Here is a 27,366-nt window from a genome sequence, read left to right on the forward strand (position 1 = left end):
TGATTTCTATACCGCCCTTCCAAAAATTGCTCAGGGCAGTTTACAAGAGAAATAAAAAATAAATAAGATGGATCCCTGTCCCAAAAGAGCTCACAATCTTTAAACAAACAAACAAAGATAGACATAGAGATAGAGATAGATAGATAGATAGATAGAGAGAGAGAGAGAGAGAGAGAGAGATACCAGCAACAGTCACTGGAAGTACTATGCTGGGATTGGATAGGGCCAGTTACTCTCCCCCTGCTAAATAAAGAGAATCACCACGTTAAAAGGTGCTTCTTTCCCAAGTTAGCAGGGATTAGTATATAAAGTGTGATGAGGACTACTGCCTTAATTCTCTAATTCTAGAGAGAGGATGGGTAATTTTTATTTATATTATATATATGCATTGTTTAAATTTTTTTAACTCCTTGAAAATAATGTGCCCCAGACCTTGAGCTCTGTGCTGGAAACTTATATAATCTGTGTTTTATTTTAATTGGTTATGATACATTCTAAATGAAGATGAGCTTGCTTGTATGGATAAATCTTCCAGCTTGATTACATATCCTCTTTTGCAGATTCACATGTTGGCAATTCAATACACTTTGGGCTGCAACAGTGATAGAAAGCCTCTCATTGTGCTGCCTTCATTTATTAAACACATTATGCACAGATCTTACTGTTCTCCCCTCTTCTACAATTGTATCAAGGAGGCTGTTGAAAGAAAGCTAAAAAGCCACTGGGGGGCCTGCACAAGCTTTCTCTGAAAAGCAGACCTCAAGCTCAATGCTACTTTCGCAGTCTCTGGAAGCTTTATTGCAGTCACATCCTCTTGTTCATTTCATTTAACAGCAGTTGTGCTATAAAAGAGCACAAACTAGTATCTAGCTAACTAAAGAAAATGGTACACACTCCAAAGTTCCAAAAGATGGGAGAATTATATATGGTGATTAATTGGAAAAGCAAATTGGTAAAGGACATATGATATTACTTAGTGGAATTATGAAGGATGGGTGGAAATGCCCTGATATACACACTGTCAACAATACAACCTGATCACATTAAAGTTCAGTTTCTCTAATAATGCTTCAAGTATAATGCTTCAAATAATTTAGAACCATATATTCATTTTTCTCTTTTGACACCACCTTCCAGCTCACAAGGAGCCCAAAGCTCTTACTTCAGAATGCATAAAGACAAGTGAAGCTATTAAGATCCAATAAAACAAGTCATCAAACCATAATTCTTTATACAACTACCGTAGTAGCATTCAATGACTCACTTCAAATCTTCCCCCATGGACTCTCAACACAAAAGTGTGGCAGAACAAAGTTTTCACCCACTTTCAGAAAATTATTAAAGAAGTGGCCTTCCAGAGAGAAGGGGCCACAACCAAAAAGAAATGCCACGTAGATACCAACTTGGTCTCCAGTGAGACCTTTGAAGCAAGACCTTTGAAGAGCACAATGAAAATTTAGAATCAGCTGTGGATTCTTTACACACAATGTTCCAGTGAAAGTTGAGCACTTTTAAGTCCCATGAAAATGGCAGCTTCCTTCCCAGGGCAAAAACAGTCTCAAGAAGCCCCAATCCAGATTGGAACTGTGGTGAGGGGCAAAGGATATCCTCCTTCCTCCACATCTCTACTTGGGCCTCTGTAGATGCTATGTACTTGAACAAAAATCATGAAGGACCAAACAATGTATTTCCAGTTCACATCTAATTTGGCTCTTAAGCTTAGCAATGAAAAAAACAAGGATATTCTTTTACCTTGTGCTTTTGGTTAACCTAGGCCAGCAGGATCCTGTTTGGTGTTTGGATATATCCCATAGTCTAAGTCAGAACAGCAGAAGTCATTCTGCTCTCTTTGAACCACCAGTATGAAACTCGACAAGAGCCAAGAGTTGTCTTGTTGCTGAGATAACTTGAAAAGAGAAGAATGTGGAATTTTTTAGTGTAGGCTTTAAGTAGCCAATGACTGTGACCTTTCTTTTTCCATCGTGTTCTTTAGCATTACCTTCAAGGAAGACAATCATCTCTTGAATGATTTGTTCTCCTGACTCTTATTTGAATCATCAAGGGTTTATTAACTTTATCACACAAGAAAATCTTGAAGGGTGGGTGGATCCTCTAGCTGAAGGGAAATGTAGGCTTATGGATTTCTCCTTTGACTCACTCACTTCACATCAGGGTCTCCACCAGGGCTAGGCAAACATGAACACTCCAGCTGCTGTTGAACTGCAATTCCCACCATCCCCATTCCCACCATCCCCCGCTTGAAAAAATCATGAAGATCACTGTTCTAGACTTATGGAGAGTTTTTGACAGCTGTGATAATTCAGAAAGGCATTCCCTATAGCATGAAAGACAGCTCAAACACTGAATTGTCTGCTTTCAGCTATTTTACAAATCAACTATACAGACTCTAAAATGGACTTAGAAGCGGCCTTCTTTTTGCATTGAACAATAGTATTACAAACAACAATTAATTAGGGTCACAATTATTTTTATTCAGAAAATACAGTGACATAAACATTGACTTTTTATTTATAAAAGATTTATAGCTTTTAATTGAATGGACTCCATTCAGAATGGCAACCAAAGATGAAACTCCACCAAGTTGATTAATATGCAATACAGCTTTTTTCAGTAGTACTGCGAGTATTTTTTAAACTTCACTACAGAATTGCCTTTATAACTAAATTTTAGTCTCTTATCTTATATCTCTCTATATACTCTCTCTCTCTACACAAACCTCTGCAATATACATTCAGATCTTTCCATTCCCCATTCATAAAAAATTGTGAACAACTTCTGAGACAAAAGCCATGGTAATGAATACTGATGGAGTTACCTCTAATACTATGGCTTCATTCTAAAACAATATTAATATATACTGCATATATATTATATATCCATAGTACTGACACATTCCAAGAGAGTTGCTCAAAATATAATTTAAGAAGGAACACACATGCAGGAGATACCCATTCACACAACCAGAGATTTTTGCTTCCTAATTTGACTGCAGCATTTTCCACTGCTGAAGAGATAAACTGCTTTAAAAAACAAACAGACCCTGAACAGCTTGTCTCTTAAGCAGCAAGAACTGATACAGTGAAACCAGCACAAAAATCAGCTCCACCTGAGCCCAAGGTTCATCCTGGCATGACAATTTTCCTCCTTTATAGTAGTGAAGGCCAAAATAAGATTCAAAAACTTTGAAAAGTGCAGCTGTGCAAAACCCTGGATATATGGACAACCTGAAGAAGAACACAAATATATAGAAAATAACTTGGCATCTCTACAAGTTAGAAAATAGCATGCTATGTACACATCCCACTGGAAAGTTGGTAAGAAAATGGAAACGTATCTTGGTGCACACACAGAATAGCCACTGTCAACTGTGAAATGAAGTGTGCTGGAGTCCTGCTCTCATATATCAAGAAATGAAGGCCCGGCCTACGGATTAAGGAGAATGAGATGGTAGAATGGATGGTACAGCTTCAGGGTGCAGGAGGTGACATCCAGTGGCAGCAACAAGCCTCTTTGTGCCTGAGACAGGGGGCCAAATTCTGCTCTCATGTGTATCTTCCTACCCTTAAAAAAAAAAAGTAGAGGGCAAGAGGGCATCTTGCTACCTCACAGGTGCCCAATAATCTGCTGCCTGAGGTGATCGCCTCACCTTACCTGGAAGAGTTGCCTCTGGGGATACCATTTTTGAATGCTCCCCTATGAATGAGTTGTCTCCATGTAAAAACAAACAAACAAACAACTAGCATATCAGGAAGAATGTTTGCAGATTAGCTCACACCCTGTGTATTAGTTTTCTACTTGGAAGGAGATGGGTTTTTCCCCTTTTACCAAGGGTGCATTCAAAAATGGCATCTCCTGCTGCAATCTGAAGTGGAACATTTCATTGTACACATCATGCCTCTACCATCTCATTTTGCTGCATGTATCGATCGGACCTATGACATGGAGCTATTACCTACAAACAAGCCCGGTTCATGCAGGTTCAGGAGAAAGTAGAAGCAAGTTACCCTGCCTAGTGACTGCAAGTTTATGTATTTTTATTTTGATTGACGGAATGGTGCATTCATTACCCCTACTGAGGAGCAGTCATTGACAAGGAGGCCACTGATGAAAAGTTGTCATTCCACTGTCTTCCTGAAGCACTTGATTGGTTCGCTATATGTGCTTTGTACTTCTGTAGGAGATCTTTGGCTTCTTGTTCATCTTGCAAAGGGTTTTCACCATACTCTGCCCTGAGCCACTCTCTGAACTGGAAGAATTAAACATAAAAAGAACAATTCAAAATGATTTAATGCAACTGATACAGGTATAAACATACACAACAAAGTTGCTAAGATTAAATTGCAACAGTAACCAGGGGTTGCCAAAATGTGTCTATAAATAAAGAGTTATTAAAACTGCAGGAGGCACAACCACATATTTTATTTTTTAAATTGAGATTAAAAGTATATATGCTCAAATAATGTACTCCATTATAAATAGACCATACTAAAACTTTGTTCATATAAAATATGCCTCTAAGGAAAGTATTTAATATGCACAATATTTAAATCAGATATTGTCCAACAGAAACACATTATATAACATCAAGTACTTTGTCTTAAATTCATTTGGCGATTAAGTCTATTCCAATATTGAATACAGAGATACCAGTAGTTTTACAAGTCCATATTAGTTCATTTGTATAGAACAGGAATGGCCAAACTGAGGTGCTATAGTTGTTGCTGGACAACAACTCCCATCATCCCTAGCCACAATGGCCAACTTCTAGGGATTCTGGGAGTTGAAGTCCAAACAGCTAGGTGGTCTCTGGCTGGCCAACTCTAGTAGAAGGACCACAATTTTCTATGGGTACTGAAGCAAGGAAGGTTTTTTTAGCCTACTTTCCTTAAGGAAAGTACACTTAAAAGATCACCTGGCAGAAAGAGAGGGAGGGGGAGTGTGTGTGTGTGTGTGTGTGTGTGTGTGTGTGTGTGTCCCACACTATCAACTTCACAATGCTTGGACCAATATGAACCAAATCGGGTACAGTTGTAGGGTCACTTAAGGAGATCTCAATGGTGTAGTTTGTGATTATGTCATCTATCTCAATCTAAGATATGGACACGTGCACGTTTGAGGTGCACCTGGTAACTGATTTGGACCAAATTTGGTACAGTTGTAGGGACACATAGGGACACGTGAACTGTGTAGTTTGTGATGTAATCCACCCCATTCAAGATGGCAGATGCATGAACATTTGAGGCGCAAGTGGGCTAACTTGTAGACAGTCTGACTGATTGGAACCAAATTTGTTACAGCTGTAGGGACACATATGGATGGCTCAGAGGCGAAGTTTGTAATGGTGACTTCCACCCCAATTCAAGATGGTGGATGTGGGAAAATTCAAGGCTGACATGGGCTAACTTGTGAAGACAGTAATTCTCAATTAAGATTATAGTGAAAAGAAAGCAGGCAGATTAGTTCTTGCCAAAACAACTTGTTCCTAAAGTGTTATCTCATTATTACCTTTCTCCTAAATATTTATTTACAAAGGATTATGCAATGGTTAATATAATTTGTTGGCAATGCAATAATGTTAGAGCTGATTTCAGACATGTTTGGCAATGTGGTAAAAGTGTGGAGAAATATTGAAAAGACTGAAATATTGAAAAGATTTTGTGAATTGTATGTTTTCTTGCCGTTAAAGGTTTCCTTCTAAATAGAAGCAGAGACTGTGCATAATAGTGGTTGAGTTCCCATTAGATCCTCTTGGTATTCTGCCAAGGAAACAAATATGTGGCTTATACTGGGAAAGTAACTTATAAATTAATAGGGAATTGGCTTAATGCAGTTCAACTTTGGGCAGCACACAACTGGAAAAAGGATTCTTCTCCAACAACTGAGCATTGGAGGAGGAAGGTACAATATAGAATTTTTATGCAAAAGATGACATTTTATTAAAAGATATGGAAGGGCAGGCACCATTTTAACAGAGGCATTCTATCCTGTGCCAGATAACTAAGTGAGAGGAAACAAATATGTGGCCTCATTCCAGTGCTTGAGAATAGGATGGGAACAGGCTCATATGCGATCTACTGGGCCATTCAAGCTACACTTAGAACCAGACTTCAGGCTGAGGGTAAAGTGTACTCGGCTGTTTCTCTTCTTATATTATGCTAGTGTCTGGCTCCTCCCCCACTTTTGGATGGGGGTCCATCCAGTTGGTTCAGAACAACCATGGGAAAGAGTCACACTGCAACAGCTGTTATATTATCTGCATAGCATAAAGAAGAGAAGCCCTATGCTTCTGTTGACAATTGCCCACATCTACTTTATGCTCTGAGAGAAAAACTCATTCTAAATTATTTTATTTATTAATTTAAAATATTTCTATACCACCCAAAACTTGAGTCTCTGGGCACTTTACAATTAAAATCATTTAAAACATCCAATCAGTTAAAAATTAAAATCATTTAAATCATTTAAAACCCAATATTAAAAAATATTAAAACTATTAAAACTATGGATCTAATTAAAAGCCTGGATGAATAAATGTGTCTTCAGTGCCTTTTTAAAAGTTGCTAGAGATGGGGAGGCTCTTATTTCAATAGGGAGCGCATTCCAAAGTCCAAGGGCAGCAAAGGAGAAGGCCTGTTTTTAAAAGATTATTTACTTAGGAAGCTGCCATATACTGAGTCACACCATAGGTCCATCTAGCTCAGTACTGTCTACACAGACTAGCAGCGGCTTTTCCAAGGTTGCAGGCAGGAGAACCTCTTTTCGAGGTCCCAGAAAGAAACCTTCAAGGAAACGGGATGGAACGGGTGCCCTCATACTAGGGAACTGGAACGTTCCCCTTCTCGTAATCAGGTTAGTAAACCTGTATGTCATTTATGCAATGCTCCTGCATAGGAATAGGGAGGGAAGACACGACCAAGAGGTTCATGCAGATAAGAGAGTAAATCTCTTCTGGAAAAGTTTGTATGGTTATGTGCAAAAAGACAAGAGTATCTCTTTTAAACAGCAATGGGACAAATTATGGAAATGGACGTTGGATGTAACCCCCCCCCCCCCGATTACCTCATGTGCCTTGTAATCCCCCATCCCTGAGTTACAGTACTACCTGCATATACTTCATAACCTTGTGGGTTTCCAAATCCTTGTGTGTAAATCTTTGTAGATATATCATGTACAAACAACCACTTTGTATATAATTGTGCTTTGGCAACATACTGTATGCTTTGGTAGTTTGTTGGTTCAATTAAAAAATCTTGTCCTAAAAATCATGTCCTATCTTGGAGAAGCCAGGGAGGGAACTTGGAACCTTCTGCTCTTCCCAGAGTGGCTCCATCCCCTAAGGGGAATAATATCTTACAGTGCTCACACATCAAGTCTCCCATTAATATGCAACCAGGGCAGACCCTGCTTAGCTAAGGGGACAAGTCATGCTTGATACCACAAGACCAGTCAAGTTTTTGGCCTTTGCAAGTAATCTTCTGTTTAGGGGCTGTCTCTTCTGTCAAGCAGCCATCTGATTTTCTCCTAGCCAAATAGTGCAAGGTCAGGCCATCACAGAGAAAAATGTACACCACTGTGGCTACTCAGGGATGGGCCTTTTCCACTGTGGCACTGAGGCTTTGGAATGTACTCCCTGCTAAAACAAGCTTTTAAAAAGGCTGCTAAGACACATTTGTTCACCCAGGCTTTTAAATTAAGCATATAGAACATATCATTGCTTTTAAATTTTAAGTTATTTTAATGCTTTAATTTTGTTTTAATTTGTGCTTATTGTAAACCGCCCTGAGATATGAGTTTAGAAGGTATATAAATATGTTAAATCAATCAATCACTGTTGTGTGTCTATCATATTTTGATATTATTGTCATTCTTTAGATTGTAGCAACAGGTAATTACATAATTATACATATACGTTATGACACTTGTGAAGTATCATCCTACATACGTTTACTTAGAAGTAAAACCCCACTTCCAAATAGGTGTGTTTAGGATTACAACTTTATACAACTATTGCCTTGACACAATTGCATCAATATATATATTTATAACATTTTGAATTTATGATTTGTGTTTATCTTACTACATTTATATCCCATCTCTCTTCCATTATGGAACTTAATGTCCATGAGGCTCTAAGGCACTGACCAGACCCAGACCTACTTAACTTCAGCAAAACAGCTGTATTATGTGCCTTCCTCCAGACCGTGCCTTGGGATTTACAGCATTTACAGTATGTTCTTTGTTACGCTAATAATACATGAGAGTTTTCATTAAAGCAAATATTATCTTCCTTTTGGGACTTTGCAAAGTATGCTAATTTTTGCTCACTGCTCAATAATTGGTCATTATATCGATGGCTTCCCGTTCATCAATTGTAGCAGTTTTATTTTCCTACTACACAAAAAGAGTAAAGAATTCAAGCTACAGGGTAACATGTAGTAACAGACTTTGATACCTGTTAGTTACTGGTTTTGTATAGGTAGTAAAAATTACAGGATCAAAGGGTATTTCCATTCCTGTAATTCTTTTAATTGCTTTATTACTATTCAACCAGAAAGTCTCAGCAAATGGTCAAGCCCTCCATAAGTGAAAAAGGGTTCCCGTTTCTCTTTTACATTTCCAGCAAAGAGGATTATAATTGCTTGTAATTCTGTGCAGTCTTTTGGAAGTTACATATTATATAGTCATGACTGTACTAACCCAAGAGAAAACTGTTGAGAGCGTGAAAAAGTAACACTGCATTGTGGTATATTTTCTCAAGGATCAGCATTTATTGAGTGGCCAAATTATTCTTAGGCTCAAGTAATCATTCAGTTTTTTATTTGCTCCATTGTGCAATGGTACTCTAACAATGGTGAATATATATTTGATATTAGAATTATCTTGTTTTCCTCCAAAGGCAGTCAATTCTCTAAGCTAGAATTGTTCTCATTTCTGTAAACAACTTTATTTGCAAGTATTAAAACCAGGATGCTTTTTTATTTTCCCTAACATTTTTAACATCTTAGCAATTCAATATATATTTTACATTGCCTCCATATCTCAAGTTTCTCTACATGCTCATTGGGCTTAAATTCACAATTACAAATTATAAGTATGGACCTGCAACAAAATGTTGCAGTATATCCCTCGTGTGCATGTGTTGTGTGCACATGGTGAAAGTTCCCACACTGTTCCACCTCAGAAGCAGAAGAGGTTGTGACTGTCTTGAGGGAAGATTCTGTAAGCTGAGAAATTTTCTGCTCTTTTTATTCAAGCCATCCTTCCCCAGCCCCTCACCACTGAGTTCCATTCGTTCCGTCCAATCGCTTGTCTGTTAAATTGCCCTTTGAGTTCATGAACGTTCCACCCCACTGAATTACAATGAGGCAATTTGGGGCATCCACTGAAGTTTAAACAGGTCAAAATGTATTCTTTTGTCTGTCATGGATATCACCCTTTTCAGCAGAAAGTAGCGGTCAACATTTGGCCCCAGGGCAAGATGTTACCTATTTCTGTCCTCGAGACCACCAAGTGTGTCTTTTCTCTGGATTCACCTGTTGTGTGTATGTACATCAGGGCACCAGCTATAACATCTTGCTGTGCTTTGGCTACCGTGCCCATCCCACTTTTTGACTCCAGGTTGGCCCTGTCTTCAGGTCCAATCTGTGCAGCATGCATGGCTACCTCAAGGAACTGGTTTCTTGGGACCAGACCCCCTTTGGACTTTCTCTGGCTTCCTGACCCAGAAGTGACACATGGGTCCCCGCTTTTGCATCCTGCTTCCCTGCTTGTCCCTGGACAGAGATGTCTTTTGACACTGACCGAGCAACAAGTGTTTGAACACACCATCGGAAGGAACTAGATTAGGTATACTAATCTCTGTTCTGGAATCTCTTGCTCTCCTCTCTTCCTTCTCTCTTAAAGTCTAAAGTTGTTCTCCAAGATCATTTCTCTAGTCAGCCTTGAGTGGATTTAATTCATATCTCAAGCTAAAATACCTCTTTGTGAGCTTCAATTTAGTATTATTAATGTTATTAGTTTTATTAGTTAATATTGTGTTGCTTATTAATCCAGAATTCTTTTCTGTACCCTCCAAACCCCTAAATTAAACCCTCCAAACAGTTTGGGCCCGGGATACCTGAGACACCGCCTGATCCCAAAGAGAGGAGACCTGGTCTTGTGGTAGCAAGCATGACTTGTCCCCATAGCTAAGCAGAGTCTGCCCTGGCTGCATATGAATGGGAGACTTGATGTGTGAGCACTGTAAGATATTCCCCTCAGGGGATGAAGCCACTCTGTGAAGAGCATCTAGGTTCCAAGTTCCTTTCCTGGCATCTCCAAGGTAGGGCTGAGAGAGATTCCTGCCTGCAACCTTGGAGAAGCCGCTGCCAGTCTGTGAAGACAATACTGAGCTAGATAGATCAATGGTCTGACTCAGTATATGGCAGTTTCCTACGTTCCTAAGGGTTGCTGCCCACTTGATGAGGTCATCTGAGGGGGCTCTGCTCCGGGTGCCAACAATGAGGGAGGCTCGATTGTCGTGCACGTGGGACAGGGCCTTCTCTGTTGCTGCCCCCAGACTCTGGAACGCTCTCCTGGTGGCTATTCGCTCCTTGGTCTCCATCACAGCTTTTAGAAAGACTGTAAAATCTTGGCTTTCCCCCCAGGCATTTATTTGATTCTCTGTTGCTGCTCTTTGTACTCTGTATTGCTTTTATGCTTTTGTTTTAAATTTTTAATCAGATTTGTTTAATATTTTTCACTTAATATTTTAATTGTGTCTTTTTTACCATCTTGTTTTTTAATTTTGCTGTAAACCGCCTTGGGATTGTTTTAATGAAAGGCGGTATATAAATTTAACAATAAATGAATAATAATTAAAAGTGTTGCACACATTTATTCTGCAATGAGCTGCTCACTTTAAGATTATCTGGTTCTGCACACAAGCCTCACAGTCAGTCAGTGGTGGTCTGCCAATACCCCAGAGCAGTTTCGTTAACAGAGGCATGACCAGCACTGAGAGGGCAGGATGTATGGCCTTTAGGTCCTTCTCTCAGCTGGTGTCAGTGCTTTGTTCACTCTCTCTTCCTTGCTTTAAACAAGGAAAAGAAAGAATACCAGTCGGTGAATGAAGCATTCACCACTGGGAGAGTGAAAGGGGCCACACATTGTGCTGCCAGCTAGTGAGTGCTTCATTTGCAGACTAAGGGTTAAGGGGTGCCTGAAAGGGCACTCTGGTGGCCCCCAGACCCCAGCAGCCCTCAGACATTTGTCATCCCCCCCCTTGCCCATTAGTGGCGACACCCCAATATCTACTTTTTACTTAGTTGATAACTCCAATTTTGTTCTGTTTGTAGTTTTATGCAGCTTTGTACATTTACATCAATTGTTTCTATTTTATCTTGATTAATTTCAGACCTTTCATCATCTAATTCACTCAGTTAACAGGGTAGAATGTGGATTTTTCTGGGCTAGAAGAAAACAGAGGGGGAACTATTGAGTGGCTAGATATATCTGAATACAAACAAGACAAAGGAACAGCAGCGTGGATTGTGTTGGTCAGATCTGAAAAATTTTAACAAGTGTCTAAAAGAAAATTTTGGAACTGAAAAATGAAAATAGGTTTCGGTAAAGGTAATGTAGTATGAGCAACATCCTCTGTAGGATGTTTGAGATTAGCGCTACAATCCTAAACACAGTTACTAGGGAGCAGGTTCCACTGAACACAGTGATACTTACTTCTGAGTAAATATGCATAAAAGACTGTGCTGCCAACTTATATTATTTACAATTAAACTTGCTATTTATCCATGATATGTATAGATTATATAGCAGAACATGCAAATAACTATTTATGGTATTACTGCTCTTCTTTATTTCCCGCTTTCCCACAAATGACAGTGACTGACTAGAAGTCAGTCACTGGCTCAGATTCAGGCTACCCAAGCGGGCACACAACATGCACTGCATGCCCACTTTGGAGAACTTGGTGTGCCAGGTGCGCCAGGCAGGCGGCCTCGCCTCCAGGGGGGATAGCCTTGCAGGACAAAAGGTGGGGAAGGGAAGGGAGGGAGGATGTGCAACTCTCTTTGCTCAGCTCTGGAACAGGAAGCAAGCAAGAGGGAGCTTGAGAGAAGGGCACAGGCCCACGCCTTCCCTTGCTTCCCCCGCCGCAGGAAATGTTCTTGCAGCCTTTGCTCCTCCTCCAGAGAGTGTTCTGCTGACACTCATGCAAGCACAAACCTTTTAAGCCAAATAAACAGGGAACACTTCCCTTTCGGGAACAAAGGAGCGACATACATCTTTCGAAGGAATAAAAACCGTATACAAAGAAAATTGTCCTGAGGTGGCCGAATATCGCCGCAGGAGCAGGGTAGCCTGGCCTGAAGCAGGTGCTTTTCTCTTTTTAAGGTCTGGTAGATGCCTGTTTCAGTCATGTTCTATGGAAATGCTACTTGAATCTCATTGGATCCCTTTAAAACGTGTTTGGTCTGGCCTTACAAGGTTTTTAAATTGCTCCTGAATGTTTTTCACTGGTTTTAAACTGTTGTAAACTTATTTTTTTAAACAACAACAACGAAAGTTGATTGTTTTAAATGATTGCTTGTTTTTGTTTTGTTGTTGTGCACCACCCGGAACAGCACACCAAATTGTTCTTCACATGCTCATTTTCCTGACACAGAGGGACGACCCAGAGGGAAACTGTATGTATCCTCTATAGACAAAAAGTGACCGAGGTGTTGTTCTCCCTTCTTAGAATACCTTTTTCCAAGTTATCAAAGGATATGCTATGAAAGCAGCAGACATTCTCCTCCTACATGGAATTCAAAAGAAAACATACAACACCACAGATAAGTTATGAACTCAGACCTATCAGATCTGAAATGACTGTAAGGGTTCAAATAAGGAGGGAGGAGACCCATCTGGAAAGTCCCTGTTTTCTAGTATGTAAAATCAGTTGTATTCCCATTTGCCCTGGTTCTCAATAAGCCAGGAAATTTTAAGCTTTGTGATAATAAATTTATAGCTGAATAGTACATTGCCTCTAGTACAATAGTGACTTCATAACCACCAATCACAATCCAACAAAACTCTATTTTCACTGTTAAAATAAAGATGAAAATCTGGGAGTTAACAGACATTATAAATATGCTGAGTCAACTAAAGTACCCAGATAATGCAACAGTCCACTCATCTCCTTTACCAAATATGGCTGGGAGAACAGTTCAGATCACCAGACTTATACAACAAACGGTCAAAATTTACAATGGGCTAAAACTGCCTTAACCATTTTTTTAAAAAATTGTATACTGCCTTTCATTAAAACAGTCTCAAGGCGGTTCACACAGAAAAATGAAAACAAGACTATAAAAAATACACAATTAAAATATTAAGCTAGAATATAAAAACATGATTGATTGATTAAGTGCTGTCAAATCTACTAGTCAGAGGGCTGTGGGCCACCTCCAGCCTCAAGGGTGTGCCTCTGAGTACCAGTTGCAGGGGAGTAACAGCAGGAGAGGGCACGCCCTCAACTCCTGCCTGTAGGCTTCCAGCGGCATCTGGTGGGCCACTGTGCGAAACAGGATGCTGGACTAGATGGGCCTTGAGCCTGATCCAGCAGGGCTGTTCTTAAAACAGTGTCGACACTTAGCATCCACATAGATAAAAACATAGATCGGACTAAGAAGATTTAAAATACAAGAACAATATAACCATACAAAATACAAAACAGCAGCAGTAGAGACAATCATATTGGTTAAAAAGCCAAGATTTCACACGCTTTCTAAGAACTGTTATGGAGACCAAGGAGTGAATAGCCACTGAGAGAGCATTCCAGGCTACTTCAGAAGAAAATTTCTGATAATCAGAAAATACAGCACTATGGACACACCCATTTGCTCTTTACAGAATGACATAAGCCACACAGAAGACATAGCTCCATTGCCCCAGGAAGATGAAAATCTATGTTTCAACAGTGGGATAGAGGCAATGGTAACATATAACAAAGAAGCAGGGAAGGAATGGGAGACATAATAACCAGGATTAGTTGTTTTATATATACCACATATAAACATACAAAAACATTCAGATTAAAAAGATAATGCTGGCTGAAAAAACAAACAGTGAATTACTACTACTACTACAAAAATTTATATACCGCTTTTCAACAAAAGTTCCCAAAGCAGTTTACATAAAGAAATAAAAATAAATAGAGATGGATCCCTGTCCCCTTTTTTAAGACAGGGCTCACAATCTAAAAAAGAAATGTAAGATAGACATCAGCACCAGCTACTGGAAGGATGCAGCGCTGGGGTTGGATAGGGCCAGTTGCCCTCCCCCTGCTAGATAAAGAGAATCATCACTTTAAAAAGGTGCCTCTTTGCTCAGTTAGCGGGGGGAGGATTACCTCCCTTGTAGTTCAGGGTTTCTCAAACTTGGATCCCCAGATGTTGTTGGACTATAACTCTCATCGCCCCTAGGGTTAGCCATTGTGGCTGGAGATTATGGGAGTTGGAGTCCAACAACATCTGGTGATCCAAGTTTGAAAATTATATATTGGGGCAATCCTCATGATTGCACTGGGCAGGCGGGGAGAGTGCAGGCGGAAGGCTGCTTTTCACTTATCTTCCCCCCCAGACAACCAAGCAGGTCAGCTTTGGTGTGCCTCCAGCGTGCCCACATGGAGAACGCTGCTCTGTGCAGCTCCGTGAAACACAGAACAGGGCGGAGGGATCTGGGGCTGGAACTTGTTCCGACCTCCAGGCATCCCTCAATGCAACACGTGGCCTAACCCTGCTTGGGGCAGCCCAGGCAGGGATAGGTCGGTTGTGAGAAAAGCCTCTACTTTCAGGTAGAAATAGAAATAGGAGAAATAGGAATAGCTCTATGCTTCTTTCTTCCAAAAAATTAAAAAAGGAGTACGATCTAGGAATTTTGGTGTCAAGGAGAAAACATGCAGAGTTAGCTGTTTCCTGTCTACAATTTTAATGAAAATATGATGGAATTTGGCACCTGGTTCAAGAATAATTAGAATAACAGCTTTCGTTAGGGGGGGAAAGGCATTTCTAGCTCTTCTGATTGAATAGATATGTTTGAACATCTGTAGGCAAGAGCATCTGGAGGGAAAACAAATTATTCTGATACGAACTAATCTGTCTACTTTTCTTTCACTATAATCTTAATAGGTAATTACCACCCACACAAGTTAGCCCACTTCAGTCTTAAGAATTCACACATCCGCCATCTTGAATTGAGGTGAATGACATCATCACAAACTGCGCCGTTGAGGTGTCCATATGTGTTCCTCCAACCGTATCCAATTTGGTTCATATTCGTCCAGACATTGCAAAGTTGATAGGCAGACATGGACACACACACACACGGACGCAAAGTGCATGTGCACACACAGAATGCTGAGTGATCTCATATGTTTACTTTCCTTAAAAGGAAAGTAGGCTAAAAAGAAGTTCTAATATGCTATATGGGAATTTTCGGTGACCTATATGCTCTTCCAGTCAATTACTTTCACCAAATCAGAAGGCCAGAACCAGTCAAAGCAAAAAATCCACATGACATACTGGTCTCCCAGTAATTAATCCACAGTGCTCTTGCACAGCTCCCCTTGAAAGTAATGGCTGAAACACTGAGTTCTGAATAAGAATGTCCCTGGTTCGAACCTCGCCTTTGCCATAAACTCACTAGGCAAGCCACTCCCTCTCAGCCTTAGCTGCAATATGGGGATAATTCTTACTTAGCTTACAAAGGTTGTTATATGGATTACATCCAAATAATATAAGTGAGGCACTTTGAACACTCAAAAACTCTATATAAATCCTAAGTATTATCTCTACTGGGCAACATCTAGAGTAGCTAACCGTGACTTAAACGAACACAATGCTTGTCTAAGTCCCATCAATTTCAGTGAGTCTTAGTCACAACTAACATAGTGGATGCTATCCATTATTTCACTGAGGCTTGTGCAGATCTTCCCAGTGGACTGCATCCCACAGGCCAAAATCCAGCTGCCATTTGGAAACTGAAAAATATGATGTTCAAGGCAGTAGCCCCACCTTATGTCAGGTCAGGGTCACCCTACTAGCTGTACCAATACACTGGTTTATGGAAAAATCAATTCCTAATAGTGCAAAAATCTGAACAGCAGCTTCAGAATAAAGCATGCAAGGCATTCAAAATAAGGAAATGCATGCATCAGGTCTCCAATTTGGACAGCCTGTGTACATCTGAACCTCATAAGATGACCCAGAGAATGAACAACTATTTTGTGGACAGAAGCAGAGGACATTTCTCTCCTAGGGAAAGAAACATTCTGCACCTAGAAACCTAAATTCAAATTCTTCACTCAAGAGTACCTGGTGCAATATGATAACTGAGTCTGTATTGAGAGAACTGTGTATAGAGATGATGTGCTGTGTCAGCACATTTAGGCTACAAACCTAAACTAGTTTGAAATCAGTTTAATTCTCAAAGTTTCTCCCAAATAAACCTATGAATATTTGTTTTCTAAGAGAGCTGGCCATTCTCAGTCTTGAGAGAGATCCCTTGTCCTCTCAGACAATTCCACTTGTCTGAGTTCCCAGCTTAGTTTCTTGGTTGAGAGCCATGACTATTAAAATGGTTTGAAACTGGTTTAAATGCAGAGTGTGTCTTTTTGTTTCTTCCCCAAACAGCAGCCCTCTGGCCCTACCATCAGATCTGCTGCTTAGGGCAAAAACTCAGGTTTCCTTTGTGCATATTTTTTTCTACAATTATTTTTCAAAGAAGTGGGAATTCCTTGCACTGCTTCCAACTTGGATGGCTTGAGGCTCCAAGCATCTCCTACTTACATGAGCAACATCATTTTTCTCAAACTCTTCTAGCTGCCGTTGGAAGCCTGTGTTAGGATTGGCGCATGACCTTGATGCTCGCACAACAGACAGTGCATCTTCCCAGCCAAAGTCCGTGATGGTCATTATGTAGGCCACTACTAAGGTTGCACTCCTGGAGACTCCAGCAAGGCTGTACCAGAATCCAAAATGCAGACAGTTAAATGCAGTCAAAATAAGTTGTAAGCCACTCTGAACATCATGCCTGACACAAAGGCAGCCTAGGAATCTTTTAAACAGAACAAGTAAATAATATTTTTTTAAAAAACCAGATCAGAGAACACAATACATTGATTAGCAATGTCAAGGCAAGGCACATTCCTGAAACTGCTGGGTTCAGAATGAGTTCCCCCAACCCAACAATCAGCTTAAGGGGGAGAGGGAGAGAGAGAGGGAGAGGGAGAGAGAGAGAGGAGGCAATTCTGAGGTGAGTGATGAGGCAATGTTCAGATACACGTTGCCTCTTAACAACCTCAAAATTGGCTTTGAAAGAGGGAGATGATACCACTGGTGAGGCAGGAAAGGTTAAGGAGAGAGGGCTACCTGCTGTCAGACAGATTGTGCAGAAATGAAATGGAGTACAACCTCCTTTCCTTCCCCGTCCTTGGTCCAGAGCAGTGCTTCAAAACAAGCATCACTATTGAAGGAGGCTTTCTCACTGGCAGCCTGGCGGACCTTGCCCTCCCTTTGTCATGACCTGTACTGGCTCAGGAGCGGCAGCAATGTCTGCAGCCAGCAGGAGCTTCCCTGAGTGTTGTCAGCTATTTCCAGCCGCGGAGCGAGGCTGGCGGTGGAGGCTGGCTGGCGGAGGCCCGTGTTTGGCCGTGGTGGTGGTCCCCGCCCCCGCGTCTGTCAGATGCAGGGGCCTGGCTAGCCATACCCCGTTTCTGACATCAGATGCGAGGGCGTGGTCTCCCACCCATACGGGGCCATGCTACCCTGTTTGGAAGGCAGATCAGCCTGTGCTGAGTTGGGCAGAGCAGGCCAGAGCAACTCTCCCTGCCTTTAAAGGCAGGGAGAACTGTTCCGGCTGCGCTGCCAATGCAGCGCGGGCCGATCTCCCTCCCAAATGGGGTTGCATGGCTCCATTTGGGAGGGAGGTTGGCCCTGCTGTGTTGGCAGCGAGGCCAGGAGCAGCTCTCCCTGCTTTTAAAGGCAGGGAGAGTCGCTCCAGCCTGTGCTGCCAATGCAGTGCAGGCCGATTTTGTTCCCAAACAGGGCCATGCAACTCCCATTTGGTAGTGAAATAACGCCCTCACATCTGACGTCAGATGCGGGGGGCATGTCGGGGCCACAAGGCGTGGCTCCTGATTGGCAGCAGTCTGAGTTCTTTGAACCCATTCGCCCAATGGTTCACCCCTGGCTATTTCTGTTGGTAAGAGTTGTGAAGGAAGTGCCAGCCATAGAAACCGATATTGCTGAAGCGCTGTCCTCCTGTCTCCCCCAAAGCGGGACATGTTTGGTTCCTCCCTATCCCTGAATGGGGGACCTAGATCAGTTCAAATTCGAACCCATTTGGGCCCGGTGCCATTAAATTTTGTTTTAAGAAGTTTGATTCAGGGTTGCTGCTGTGGCTGTGAGGGAGTGTCTCTGGCAGGTCCCCCTCCCCCGAGTCTCCATGGGCCTGTTCGGCCAATTTGGGGGCCTGTTTGCGGCACAGCTATAATTTTGGGGCTGCCAAGCATTTGCGCAAGCCATTTGTATGACTGGGTTATGAGCGGGTTATGACCCAGGCCTCAGAGGGTCACACATCCCTAGTCTCAGAGGCCTACTACCAAGAAAGCACACAACAGTTCAGAATGGGCTTAAATTAAATACGTACCAGTGAACAAGGCAGCTCTTACTGCTAAGCCGGCATTCATGGATAAATTCAATGCTTTCTTTGAAGTGTCTGGCTCTAAAAGTCAGGGGTGGGGGGGGGAGGAAGAAGCGTGTTACTTTAGTAAAGTGCAGGATAATGGGACAGAGGGTTGAAAAGTCACTAAGCACATCACCATACAAGTATGGTATGGCTGCTAGCACAACTATACACTGGGGTGGTAATCAAGACAAACAGGATGACACTACACCAGTGCGGCACAACAACTTGCAGACCTTTTGTGAGCTCTTTAATATCATCAGACTCCTACAACCCCAAGAATTCCAGCTCTCACTGTTTTTAAAATTAAGCTCCATTCTCTGGGACAGAAAATGAACGTACGCTAGGAACAGTATGTGGCACAGGCAAAACACAGCCAGAACAGTCAAGGAGATGGAAGTATATAACATAGCCCCTTCCAGTCTCAGAAACAGGGAGCAGGGCTCACACCCAAAACACGTAGGATGAGGCAGGATTCACTGGAAGAGTCACTATACAGAGACCAATAATTAGGGATGTGCATACCCAGGAAGTGTGTGTGTGTGGGGGGATAGCTTTAAGGCATGGGGAGGGTGTCCTTACCTCCCCTACCACGTGTCCCCCTTTGGCACTGCTTCCAAAACCACTGCCGCGGGGCAGCTGTATACCCTCTTGCTGCCCCAGTCAGCGTAATACTGGAAGTGGCCAGCATGCATGTCTGCGTCATGCATGTACCTTGGCCACTTCCAGTATTATGCTGACCAGAGCAGCAAGACGGTATACAGCCACCCTGTGACAGCGGTTTTGGAAGCAGCGCTGGAGGGGGAAATGCGGCAGGGGAGTTAAGGACACACTCCCCATGCCTTAAAGCTCACCCCTCCCCCCGACACACACCCCTTTGAACCAGCTCAGACCCCGGTTTTTCGAACTGTTTCAGTGGTCTGTGAATAGACCACCGAACTGGTTCATGCACATCCCTACCAATAATGCAGACTTGTATTAGCCACTTGCAGAAGTGCACCTCGGTAATTTTGGAGCCTGGACCTAAAGGCTTTTGGAGCCCCACCCCCCAGTATTTTTAACACATTTTTAATGCAACCACACCACCTGGGACAGACTAAAAAGGATTTGGGGCTGCCCGGGAGTGTGGAGGCCCTGGACCTTGGCCTGGAAGTCCAGGGGCAAGAGTGCCACTTGCCTGGTTGCATGTTGCAAATTAAGAAATTGTTTTAGTCAGGCAGACCAGGCATGGAAACTTCACAAAAGCTTTGGGGCAGGGGGAATGTAGGCGTGTTAGTCAGTGGTAGACCTGTAAATTCCCTCTTTTCATGTTTGCTATATTGTAGAGCTTCCAATTGCATTTTTATCCCAGATGTACCGGGGAAATCCAGAGCACAGGAGATGGGGGTCCAAGGGGGCTCAGAGTGGATATGAAGACATCTGCAACAGCTGTCACAGTAACCATAACATGGAGCAGATGGCCTCAAGGGAACTCAGTAAACTGGATGGCCAGGAGAAGCAACTTCTGGACATTTTGCCTGGTTACAAGGCAGCTTCATGCTTCTGGGAAAGGCTTGTAACTCATTCAGCAACCAGTTTCATAGCTCTTAAGTGAGTCTTGTTAGGAAACTGGAAGGGAACCACATCACAATTTGATTGAAATCCTTCAACATTTTGATTCAATACCAAGGAAGGGGAAGCACCACACCAGGACTGCTAAGTAGTACATTTGCAACACAGCCAAAAGCATCTGGAGTTTTAAAGAGAATATATTAATCAATTTACCAGGAGACTTTTCAAGTTTGCTCCAAACGATTAGATGTTTTCTAAGTAGTCCAATATATAATGATTCAAGATAAAGTGCTGAGACTTCTAAACATGGGCAAGTATCTTCTGAGATAATTGTCCATGTCATTAGACCACAGATGGCCAGTTTCTGATGCTCAAGGATCACTCTATTCTCCACAAAGTGGTCTGGAAAAGGTACAGAAGCCAACTTCTTTGTGAATGGTCAGGCTCCAAACGTTACAGCCACCTAGCAACAAAGACTTCACAGTTATGGAATACACACACTCAGGGATAGCATTTGACAAAGAGTATAGCTGCAAGGTCTGTGGAGGAGGTGTCCAGTGATCCCTCTTGTAGTATTAGATTGGATCAGTTTCAATCTGTGACTCCTGAGGATGTGGACAAGCTGCTTGGCGCGGTGGGGCCTACCACCTGTTCTCTGGATCCTTGCCCGACTTGGCTGCTTCTGTCTAGCAGAGAGATTGTTGGAGGTGGCCTAGTTAATATCATAAATGCATCACTGAGGGAGGGTAGGGTGCCTGCTTGTCTGAAGGAGGCAATGGTTAGACCACTCCTAAAGAAGCCTTCCATGGACTCCTTAGCAATGGATAGTTACAGGCCAATCTCCAATCTCCCTTGGTTGGGCAAGGTGATCGAGAGGGTGGTGGCCAACCAGCTCCAGGCAGTTTTGGAGGAAACTGATTATCTAGACCCATTTCAAACTGGCTTTAGAGCTGACTATGGGGTTGAGACAGCCTTGGTCGGCATGATGGATGACCTTTACTGGGGAACTGACAGAGGGAGTGTGACACTGCTGGTTCTTCTGGATCTTTCGGCGACGTTCGATACCATTGACCACGGTATCCTTCTGGATTGCCTGGGGGAGTTGGGGGTAGGGGGCACTGCTTTGCAGTGGCTCCGTTCCTATCTCTCAGGTAGATTCCAGATGGTGGAGGTTGGTAACAGTTTCTCCTCAAAATGGGAGCTGTTATATGGAGTCCCTCAGGGCTCCATTCTGTCACCAATGCTTTTTAATATCTACATGAAACCGCTGGGCGAGGTCATCAGGAGATTTGGTGCTGGGTATTATCAGTATGCTGATGATACCCAAATCTATTTCTCCTTTTCATCTTCAGGAAACGGCACTCATTCTCTAAATGCCTGCCTACAGGCAGTAATGGGCTGGATGAGGGAGAACAAATTGAAGCTGAATCCAGGCAAGACAGAGGTGCTCATTGTAGGGGCTCAGAACCTGAGGGTGAGTTAGATCTTCCTGTGCTGGATGGGGTTACATTCCCTTGGAAGGAGCAGGTGCGCAGCTTGGGAGTACTCCTGGACCCAGGCCTCACCCTGGTATCTCAGGTGGAGGCCATGGCCAGGAGTGCTTTCTATCAGTTCCGGCTGATTCAACAGTTGTGCCCATTCCTTGAAGAGGATGACCTCAAAACAGTGGTGCATCAGCTGGTAACCTCCCAGCTTGACTACTGCAATGCGCTCTACATGGGGATGCCTTTGTACGTAGTTCAGAAACTTCAGTTAGTTTGGCAGCCAGATTGGTCTCTGGGGCAACCCAGAGAGACCATATTATGCCTGTCTTGAAACAGTTACACTGGCTCCCAATATGTTTCCGGGCAAAATACAAAGTGCTGGTTATTATCTTTAAAGCGCTGAACAGCTTGGGTCTGAGTTATCTTAGAGAGCGCCTTCTTCTGCATGATCCCCACCACACGTTAAGGAGCTTCATCTCCAGTTACCACCAGTACGTCTGGTGGCGACTCAGAGGCGGGCCTTCTCTGTAGCTGCTCCTAGGCTATGGAATGCACTCCTGGCAGAAATCTGTAATTTGAGTTCATTACTGTCTTTCAGGAGAGCCCTTAAAACCTATCTGTTTGGCCTGGCCTTCCAGGGTTTTTAAACTATTGTCAACTGTTTTAAATTGTTTTAAATGGTTGCCCTGGTTTTCCAGGGTTTTTAGCTGTTTGAATGTTTAATTGGTTTTATTCAGTTTTTATAGTTTTGATTTTAATTGTTAACTGGTTTTAATTGTTTTTATTCTGTTGTAAACCGCCCTGAGCCATTTTGGAAGGGTGGTATATAAATCAAATAAATAAATACATAAATAAAGATACAGCCATTTATTTGCAGCACACAACATCTAATGGGGAGATGTGATCGTAAAAGGTAAAACCTCTTCATTTCTTGCAATTCAAAAAGATTTTTTTTCTTATTAAAAATGGTGATTGAGATTGAGCAGCAGCACCAGGGACCAGATAAAATTGATTTAGGGGCTGGATGCAGTCCTCAAGCTACCTTGGCAACCCTGCATTAGACAAATACCCAAACTCTTAGAAAACTACTAACAAAGAAGGAATATTCCAGCTTTTATTCATGTCTTAAACTCACTCAGCTGTTATATAAACCCTAATCTTCCAATCCAACCACCTATTTTATGAAGATGCCTTATCCTGAGTTAGACCATTGGTCCCATCTAGTCCACTACAATCTACTCTGTCTGATAGCAGCTACCGAGGGTCTTGGGCAGAGATCTTTCCCACCAACTCCCTGGCCCTTTTAACGGGAGATGCCAGGGGTTGAATCTGGAAGGTTTCTCATGTAAAGATGCACGTGGTACACCATTGAGCCATGGTCCCTATCCACAGGGTTACAGGGACCATTAATTTATGGCTGTTACAATACTGTTGCTACTCAACAGTATTCAGAAACTCAAGTATGTAGTACACCGCTCTGGGCTCCTTGGAGGAATAGCGGGATATAAATGTAAAATAATAAATAATAATAAAATACTCATGTGAAGTACCAAGTTGTACAGAGCTATAAATGTTAAGCACACAGCCATTTGGAAAATGAGTTTTGAGAGAGAACTGCAGACCTCTCTTCCCCAATAACAAATAATCAGCACATGCATTTTCAAGAAGCCACCCTGGCATCAAGCCGTTCTATGAGAAATGCACACACCAAAAATATCTCTCGAGAGCATTGGGCCAAATAGACAGCATTCTGTTCTGAAAGAAACGGCAGTGCTACACTTCCTTCCGTGGGCACCAGGCAGGCCCTTTGAAACTACTTTTGTTTCTCTATAGAACAAATTATCAGGAAGTGGCTGAACCCCCGCCCCCTTTCCTCCCCACCGACCTCTCATAAGTATAAACAGTGAACACTAGAAGAAAAACTTGGGTCCTGTCCAAGTATTCTTTACAAAGTTTGTGTGGTTACTCTCACATAAGACAGCCTGAAGCCACCTGGAATTTTTCAGCACAAAAGCCCTTTTAAGACTGGCTTACCTAACTTTTGAGCCAGCAAACCAAATGCCGCTCACTGGTCACGGATTGTGACCTACCAGGTATGCTCCACAAAACAGCCCTGCCCTGCCCCTCCCGCCCCCCAACAGATCCAGTTTTTGCAGTTCCAGGCAGGGCAGCAAACACAACAGGTGCTTCTTGAGCACCTGTTGGGTGTGTTTTGCTTGGTGGATTACAAGTATAGCTCTGTTTTGCTTGGTGGGTCACAGCTTGTACAGCTCGGTTTTAGGACAACTACGGCCACCAATAAGGCAAACAAATATTATTTAGTCATGTATTTACCACATTTCTGTCAGGGCATACCTCCAAGGCAGAATATATGGAGTTCCTTCATATTTTTCTCACAAAAATTGGTAAGATAGATCAGGCAGTGAGAAGCCAAGTTGTCCAAAGCTACTCACTGAGTGTCACAGAATCATAAGCATTTAAATCTGGAAGGGCCCTGCAGGTCTTCTAGCGCAATCCTCTGCTCAGTGCAGGGATCAGCTACAGTGCAGCAGAATATGGTTTTGAACCCAGGCCTCCATGGTCCACGTTCAACAAGCTACACAAATCCATAGCTAGCAACGCGGCTGTTTGATACAGGTCTCTGCTGTTTGTAAAAAGCAAAAGCAAACTGAAGCAGTGCAACAGTAAAATGTATTCACATATCCCAAAGGGGGAAATTATGCTGCCACTAAAAGTACTGTACTGTGACATATTTCTAGCTGCAAAGTGTTACAATTTAACACAACAACAACAACAACAACAGGATACTTACAGATTCTGGGAAGGGGAATCTGCTGCAGGGATGCACAGATACTTCATTCCCTGTGTAAAAAGAGTTGGAAAGGTGAGGGAGAGAAAGATAAAATATTTTTTAAAAATCTAAAGACTGCAACAGAGTTTTCTGCCAGCACTGGTGCAGCTCCACAGAGTGCAGCAGTGATGTGCCATTTTAAGACTGTGTTCCATTTACCACATTTTTAAGAGCCCGTGTTTTCACTTGTGATCAGGCAAGTAAGAGTATGTCAGAGTAAATGGAAACATCTTACAGTATTCAGCTTTTGGTTATATTTTGGATATAGATAAAAAGGTCTTGTTTGTTTTAATGCTATAAATTGCCAGCGTGCCATTTCAGATACACATCTTGCTTTCTTAAAATGAATGTTAAAAATTAAATGTGTGTCTTGGGGCGGGGGAGGCTGTATTCTTTTCAGTGCTATCTTTAATTGGTTTCCATTACTGACTTAACCAGACAGTAAAAATGGAGAATGTTTTGGTTTTTTTTAAACTGAGGTTTTCATTCTGAAGATTCATTTGGTACTATATGGGCTGAAGTCTCACCACCTTCCAATAAAATGTATTCACTTTCTTAGTCAGCCCTGAACAAAACAATTTAAAGCACAGATAGAGTTAAAACTAGGCCTCTCAGGAACAAAGAGGAGTGGGGGAATCCCAGCTTAATTGCCTTGCTGGGCCTAATCAAGATCTGCCTAAGCCAGCATTCTAACAGTAGCCAGCATGGCACTTTAGAAAACTCAAAAACTGGGCACAAAAATGACATCCACTCCCTCCTGTTTGCCCCCAACATCTGGGATTGAGTATACTGATACTGTATCTGAACATGGAGATTCCATTTCTGTAATAACTACTGATAAACCCAGCAAGCAATTCTTACAAATTCTGTTTTTAAAATCCCTGGCACTTTTAGAGCACTGCTAAGTGAAAGACATAACCAAAATAAATGCAGTAGTCTCAATTAGCTTTTGTCTAAACACTGCTGCTTAAAAACAGAACAAAATTTGTAAAAGATATAGTGACAACAGCAGCGAATTAGCTGTTGAGTTTAGTTAAACACAACGTACAGTGCACTCATTACTGCAATACTACTTCGGCACTTGTACTCAAGCAAGATCAGCATCCTTCCTGTACATACCCGTATATAGACATCTAAGAATTGTCCCAAAGCGACCTCTAACCAAAGCAGAACAGTGTACTTCAACAAGCCACAATTACAGCTTAACACCACCATACCTAAAGCTAAAGTTTTAATTGATTTTAATGTTTTATTTATTTGTATTGTTGTTTTATAGTTAGAAACTGCCCCAAGACTTTGGTCTGGGACAGTATATAAATGTATTAAATAAATAAAATAAACATAAACATAAAACTTAGCTGGCAATCACAAAAGGCAAAATCACTATTACTGATATTCATAAGTATAAATTAAAAAAATGTTTACACAGCAAAACAAGTAAATACTATATAAGAAAATCGTTACCTATCCCAAAGGGGTTCACAATCTAAAAAGAAATATAAGGTAGACACCAGCAACCATCACTGGAGGGATGCTATGCTTGAATAAATAAGATTTTAAAAATATTTATATCCCGCCCCTCCAGTACAATACTACTCAGGGAGGCTCACAACTGTAAAAGTAATATAAAGTTTAAAATGACAAAACAAATAAAACAGCATAAAATAAGATCCATTAAAACAAACTCAAAAGCAAACAAATTTTCAAAAGTCCATCAATTTATCATTGAAATATTTTAAAAGCCCCTCTAAATGGATGGGTTTTGAGATCTTTTTTTAAAACCCTAAGGGAAGGAGCACGGTGAAGTTGGTGGCATTCCATAATCGAGGGGCCACAACCAAGAAATCCCTGTCTCTTATTCCCACCAACTGAATTTCAGTCAAAGGTGGGGCCACAAGCAGGGCTCGAGATGGTGAACAGATTCCCCGGCCCAAGCTGTGTAGGGCTTTAAAAGGTCAAGACCAGCACTTTATATCGGGACCAGAAACAAACTGGCAACCAGTGAAGATGCTGCAGGATAGGATAAGTGCGACTAGCACCCACGAGCATCCTTGTAGCAGCATTCTGGACCAGCTGAAGCTTCTGAACCATCTTCAAGGGCAGCCCCACATACAGCCCATTGCAGTAATACAATCTGGATGTTACCAGTGCATGAGTGATTCAGGTCAGGTCCAGCTTCTCAAAGTAGGGTCACAGCTGGCGTACCGGCCATAGCTGGTAAAAGGCACTCCTGCACACCGCTGCCACCTGCACCTCCAAGGGCAGTATCAGATCCAGAAGCACCCCTAAGCTGCAAACTTGGTCTTTTGGGGGTGGTGGCCAGTGTTCCCTCTAATTTTTATCACCAGTGAGAGGAAAGAGTTTTTTTCTGGGCAGCACTATCAGGGCAGTGTGCACACATAACTCTCTCTCTCTCTCTCTCTCTCTCTCTCTCTCTCTCTCTCTCTCTCACACACACACACACACACACTTTTAAAAACTTCCTTAGGCCCCCATAAATAATTAATGCAAGATGTTTTAACCCCACCTCTGGTCTCTTTGGGCTGCCGCGGGGTAGGCTGCCTGTCCTCCTCTGGCTTCCTCCTCCCCCTGCCCCCACATCCGGTCTCTCTGGGCTGCTGGGGGGGGGAGCCACCACCACACCCATCCTCCTCCCTCTGCCCTCCTCTGGCTGTAGGAGGAGGAGGAGGCAGAGACCCAGCCAAGGGGAAGGCAGGCAGTGGAGGGGCAGTGGTG

The 27,366-nt window shown here is 42.3% G+C and overlaps 1 protein-coding gene and 1 long non-coding RNA gene across 3 annotated transcripts in view; one reads left to right on the forward strand and one right to left on the reverse strand.

The window, feature by feature from the left end:
• Nucleotides 1–13,072, forward strand: part of LOC128323490 (uncharacterized) — a 43,967-nt gene extending 30,895 nt beyond the window's left edge. For both annotated transcript variants that reach the window (XR_008306292.1, XR_008306293.1), the window contains exon 3: nucleotides 12,758–13,072. This is a non-coding gene — a long non-coding RNA (uncharacterized LOC128323490). The remainder of the gene's footprint in view (nucleotides 1–12,757) is intronic.
• Nucleotides 2,472–27,366, reverse strand: part of DUSP22 (dual specificity phosphatase 22) — a 70,348-nt gene continuing 45,453 nt past the window's right edge. Inside the window, 5 exon segments of the mRNA XM_053246725.1 lie at nucleotides 2,472–4,114; nucleotides 4,117–4,267; nucleotides 16,848–17,019; nucleotides 18,709–18,783; nucleotides 24,592–24,641. Of these exon segments, the coding sequence (XP_053102700.1) occupies nucleotides 4,056–4,114; nucleotides 4,117–4,267; nucleotides 16,848–17,019; nucleotides 18,709–18,783; nucleotides 24,592–24,641 (507 nt within the window). The 3' untranslated portion in view covers nucleotides 2,472–4,055.

Source organism: Hemicordylus capensis, chromosome 4 (assembly GCF_027244095.1).
Source record: "Hemicordylus capensis ecotype Gifberg chromosome 4, rHemCap1.1.pri, whole genome shotgun sequence".
NCBI classification, from domain to species: domain Eukaryota; kingdom Metazoa; phylum Chordata; class Lepidosauria; order Squamata; family Cordylidae; genus Hemicordylus; species Hemicordylus capensis.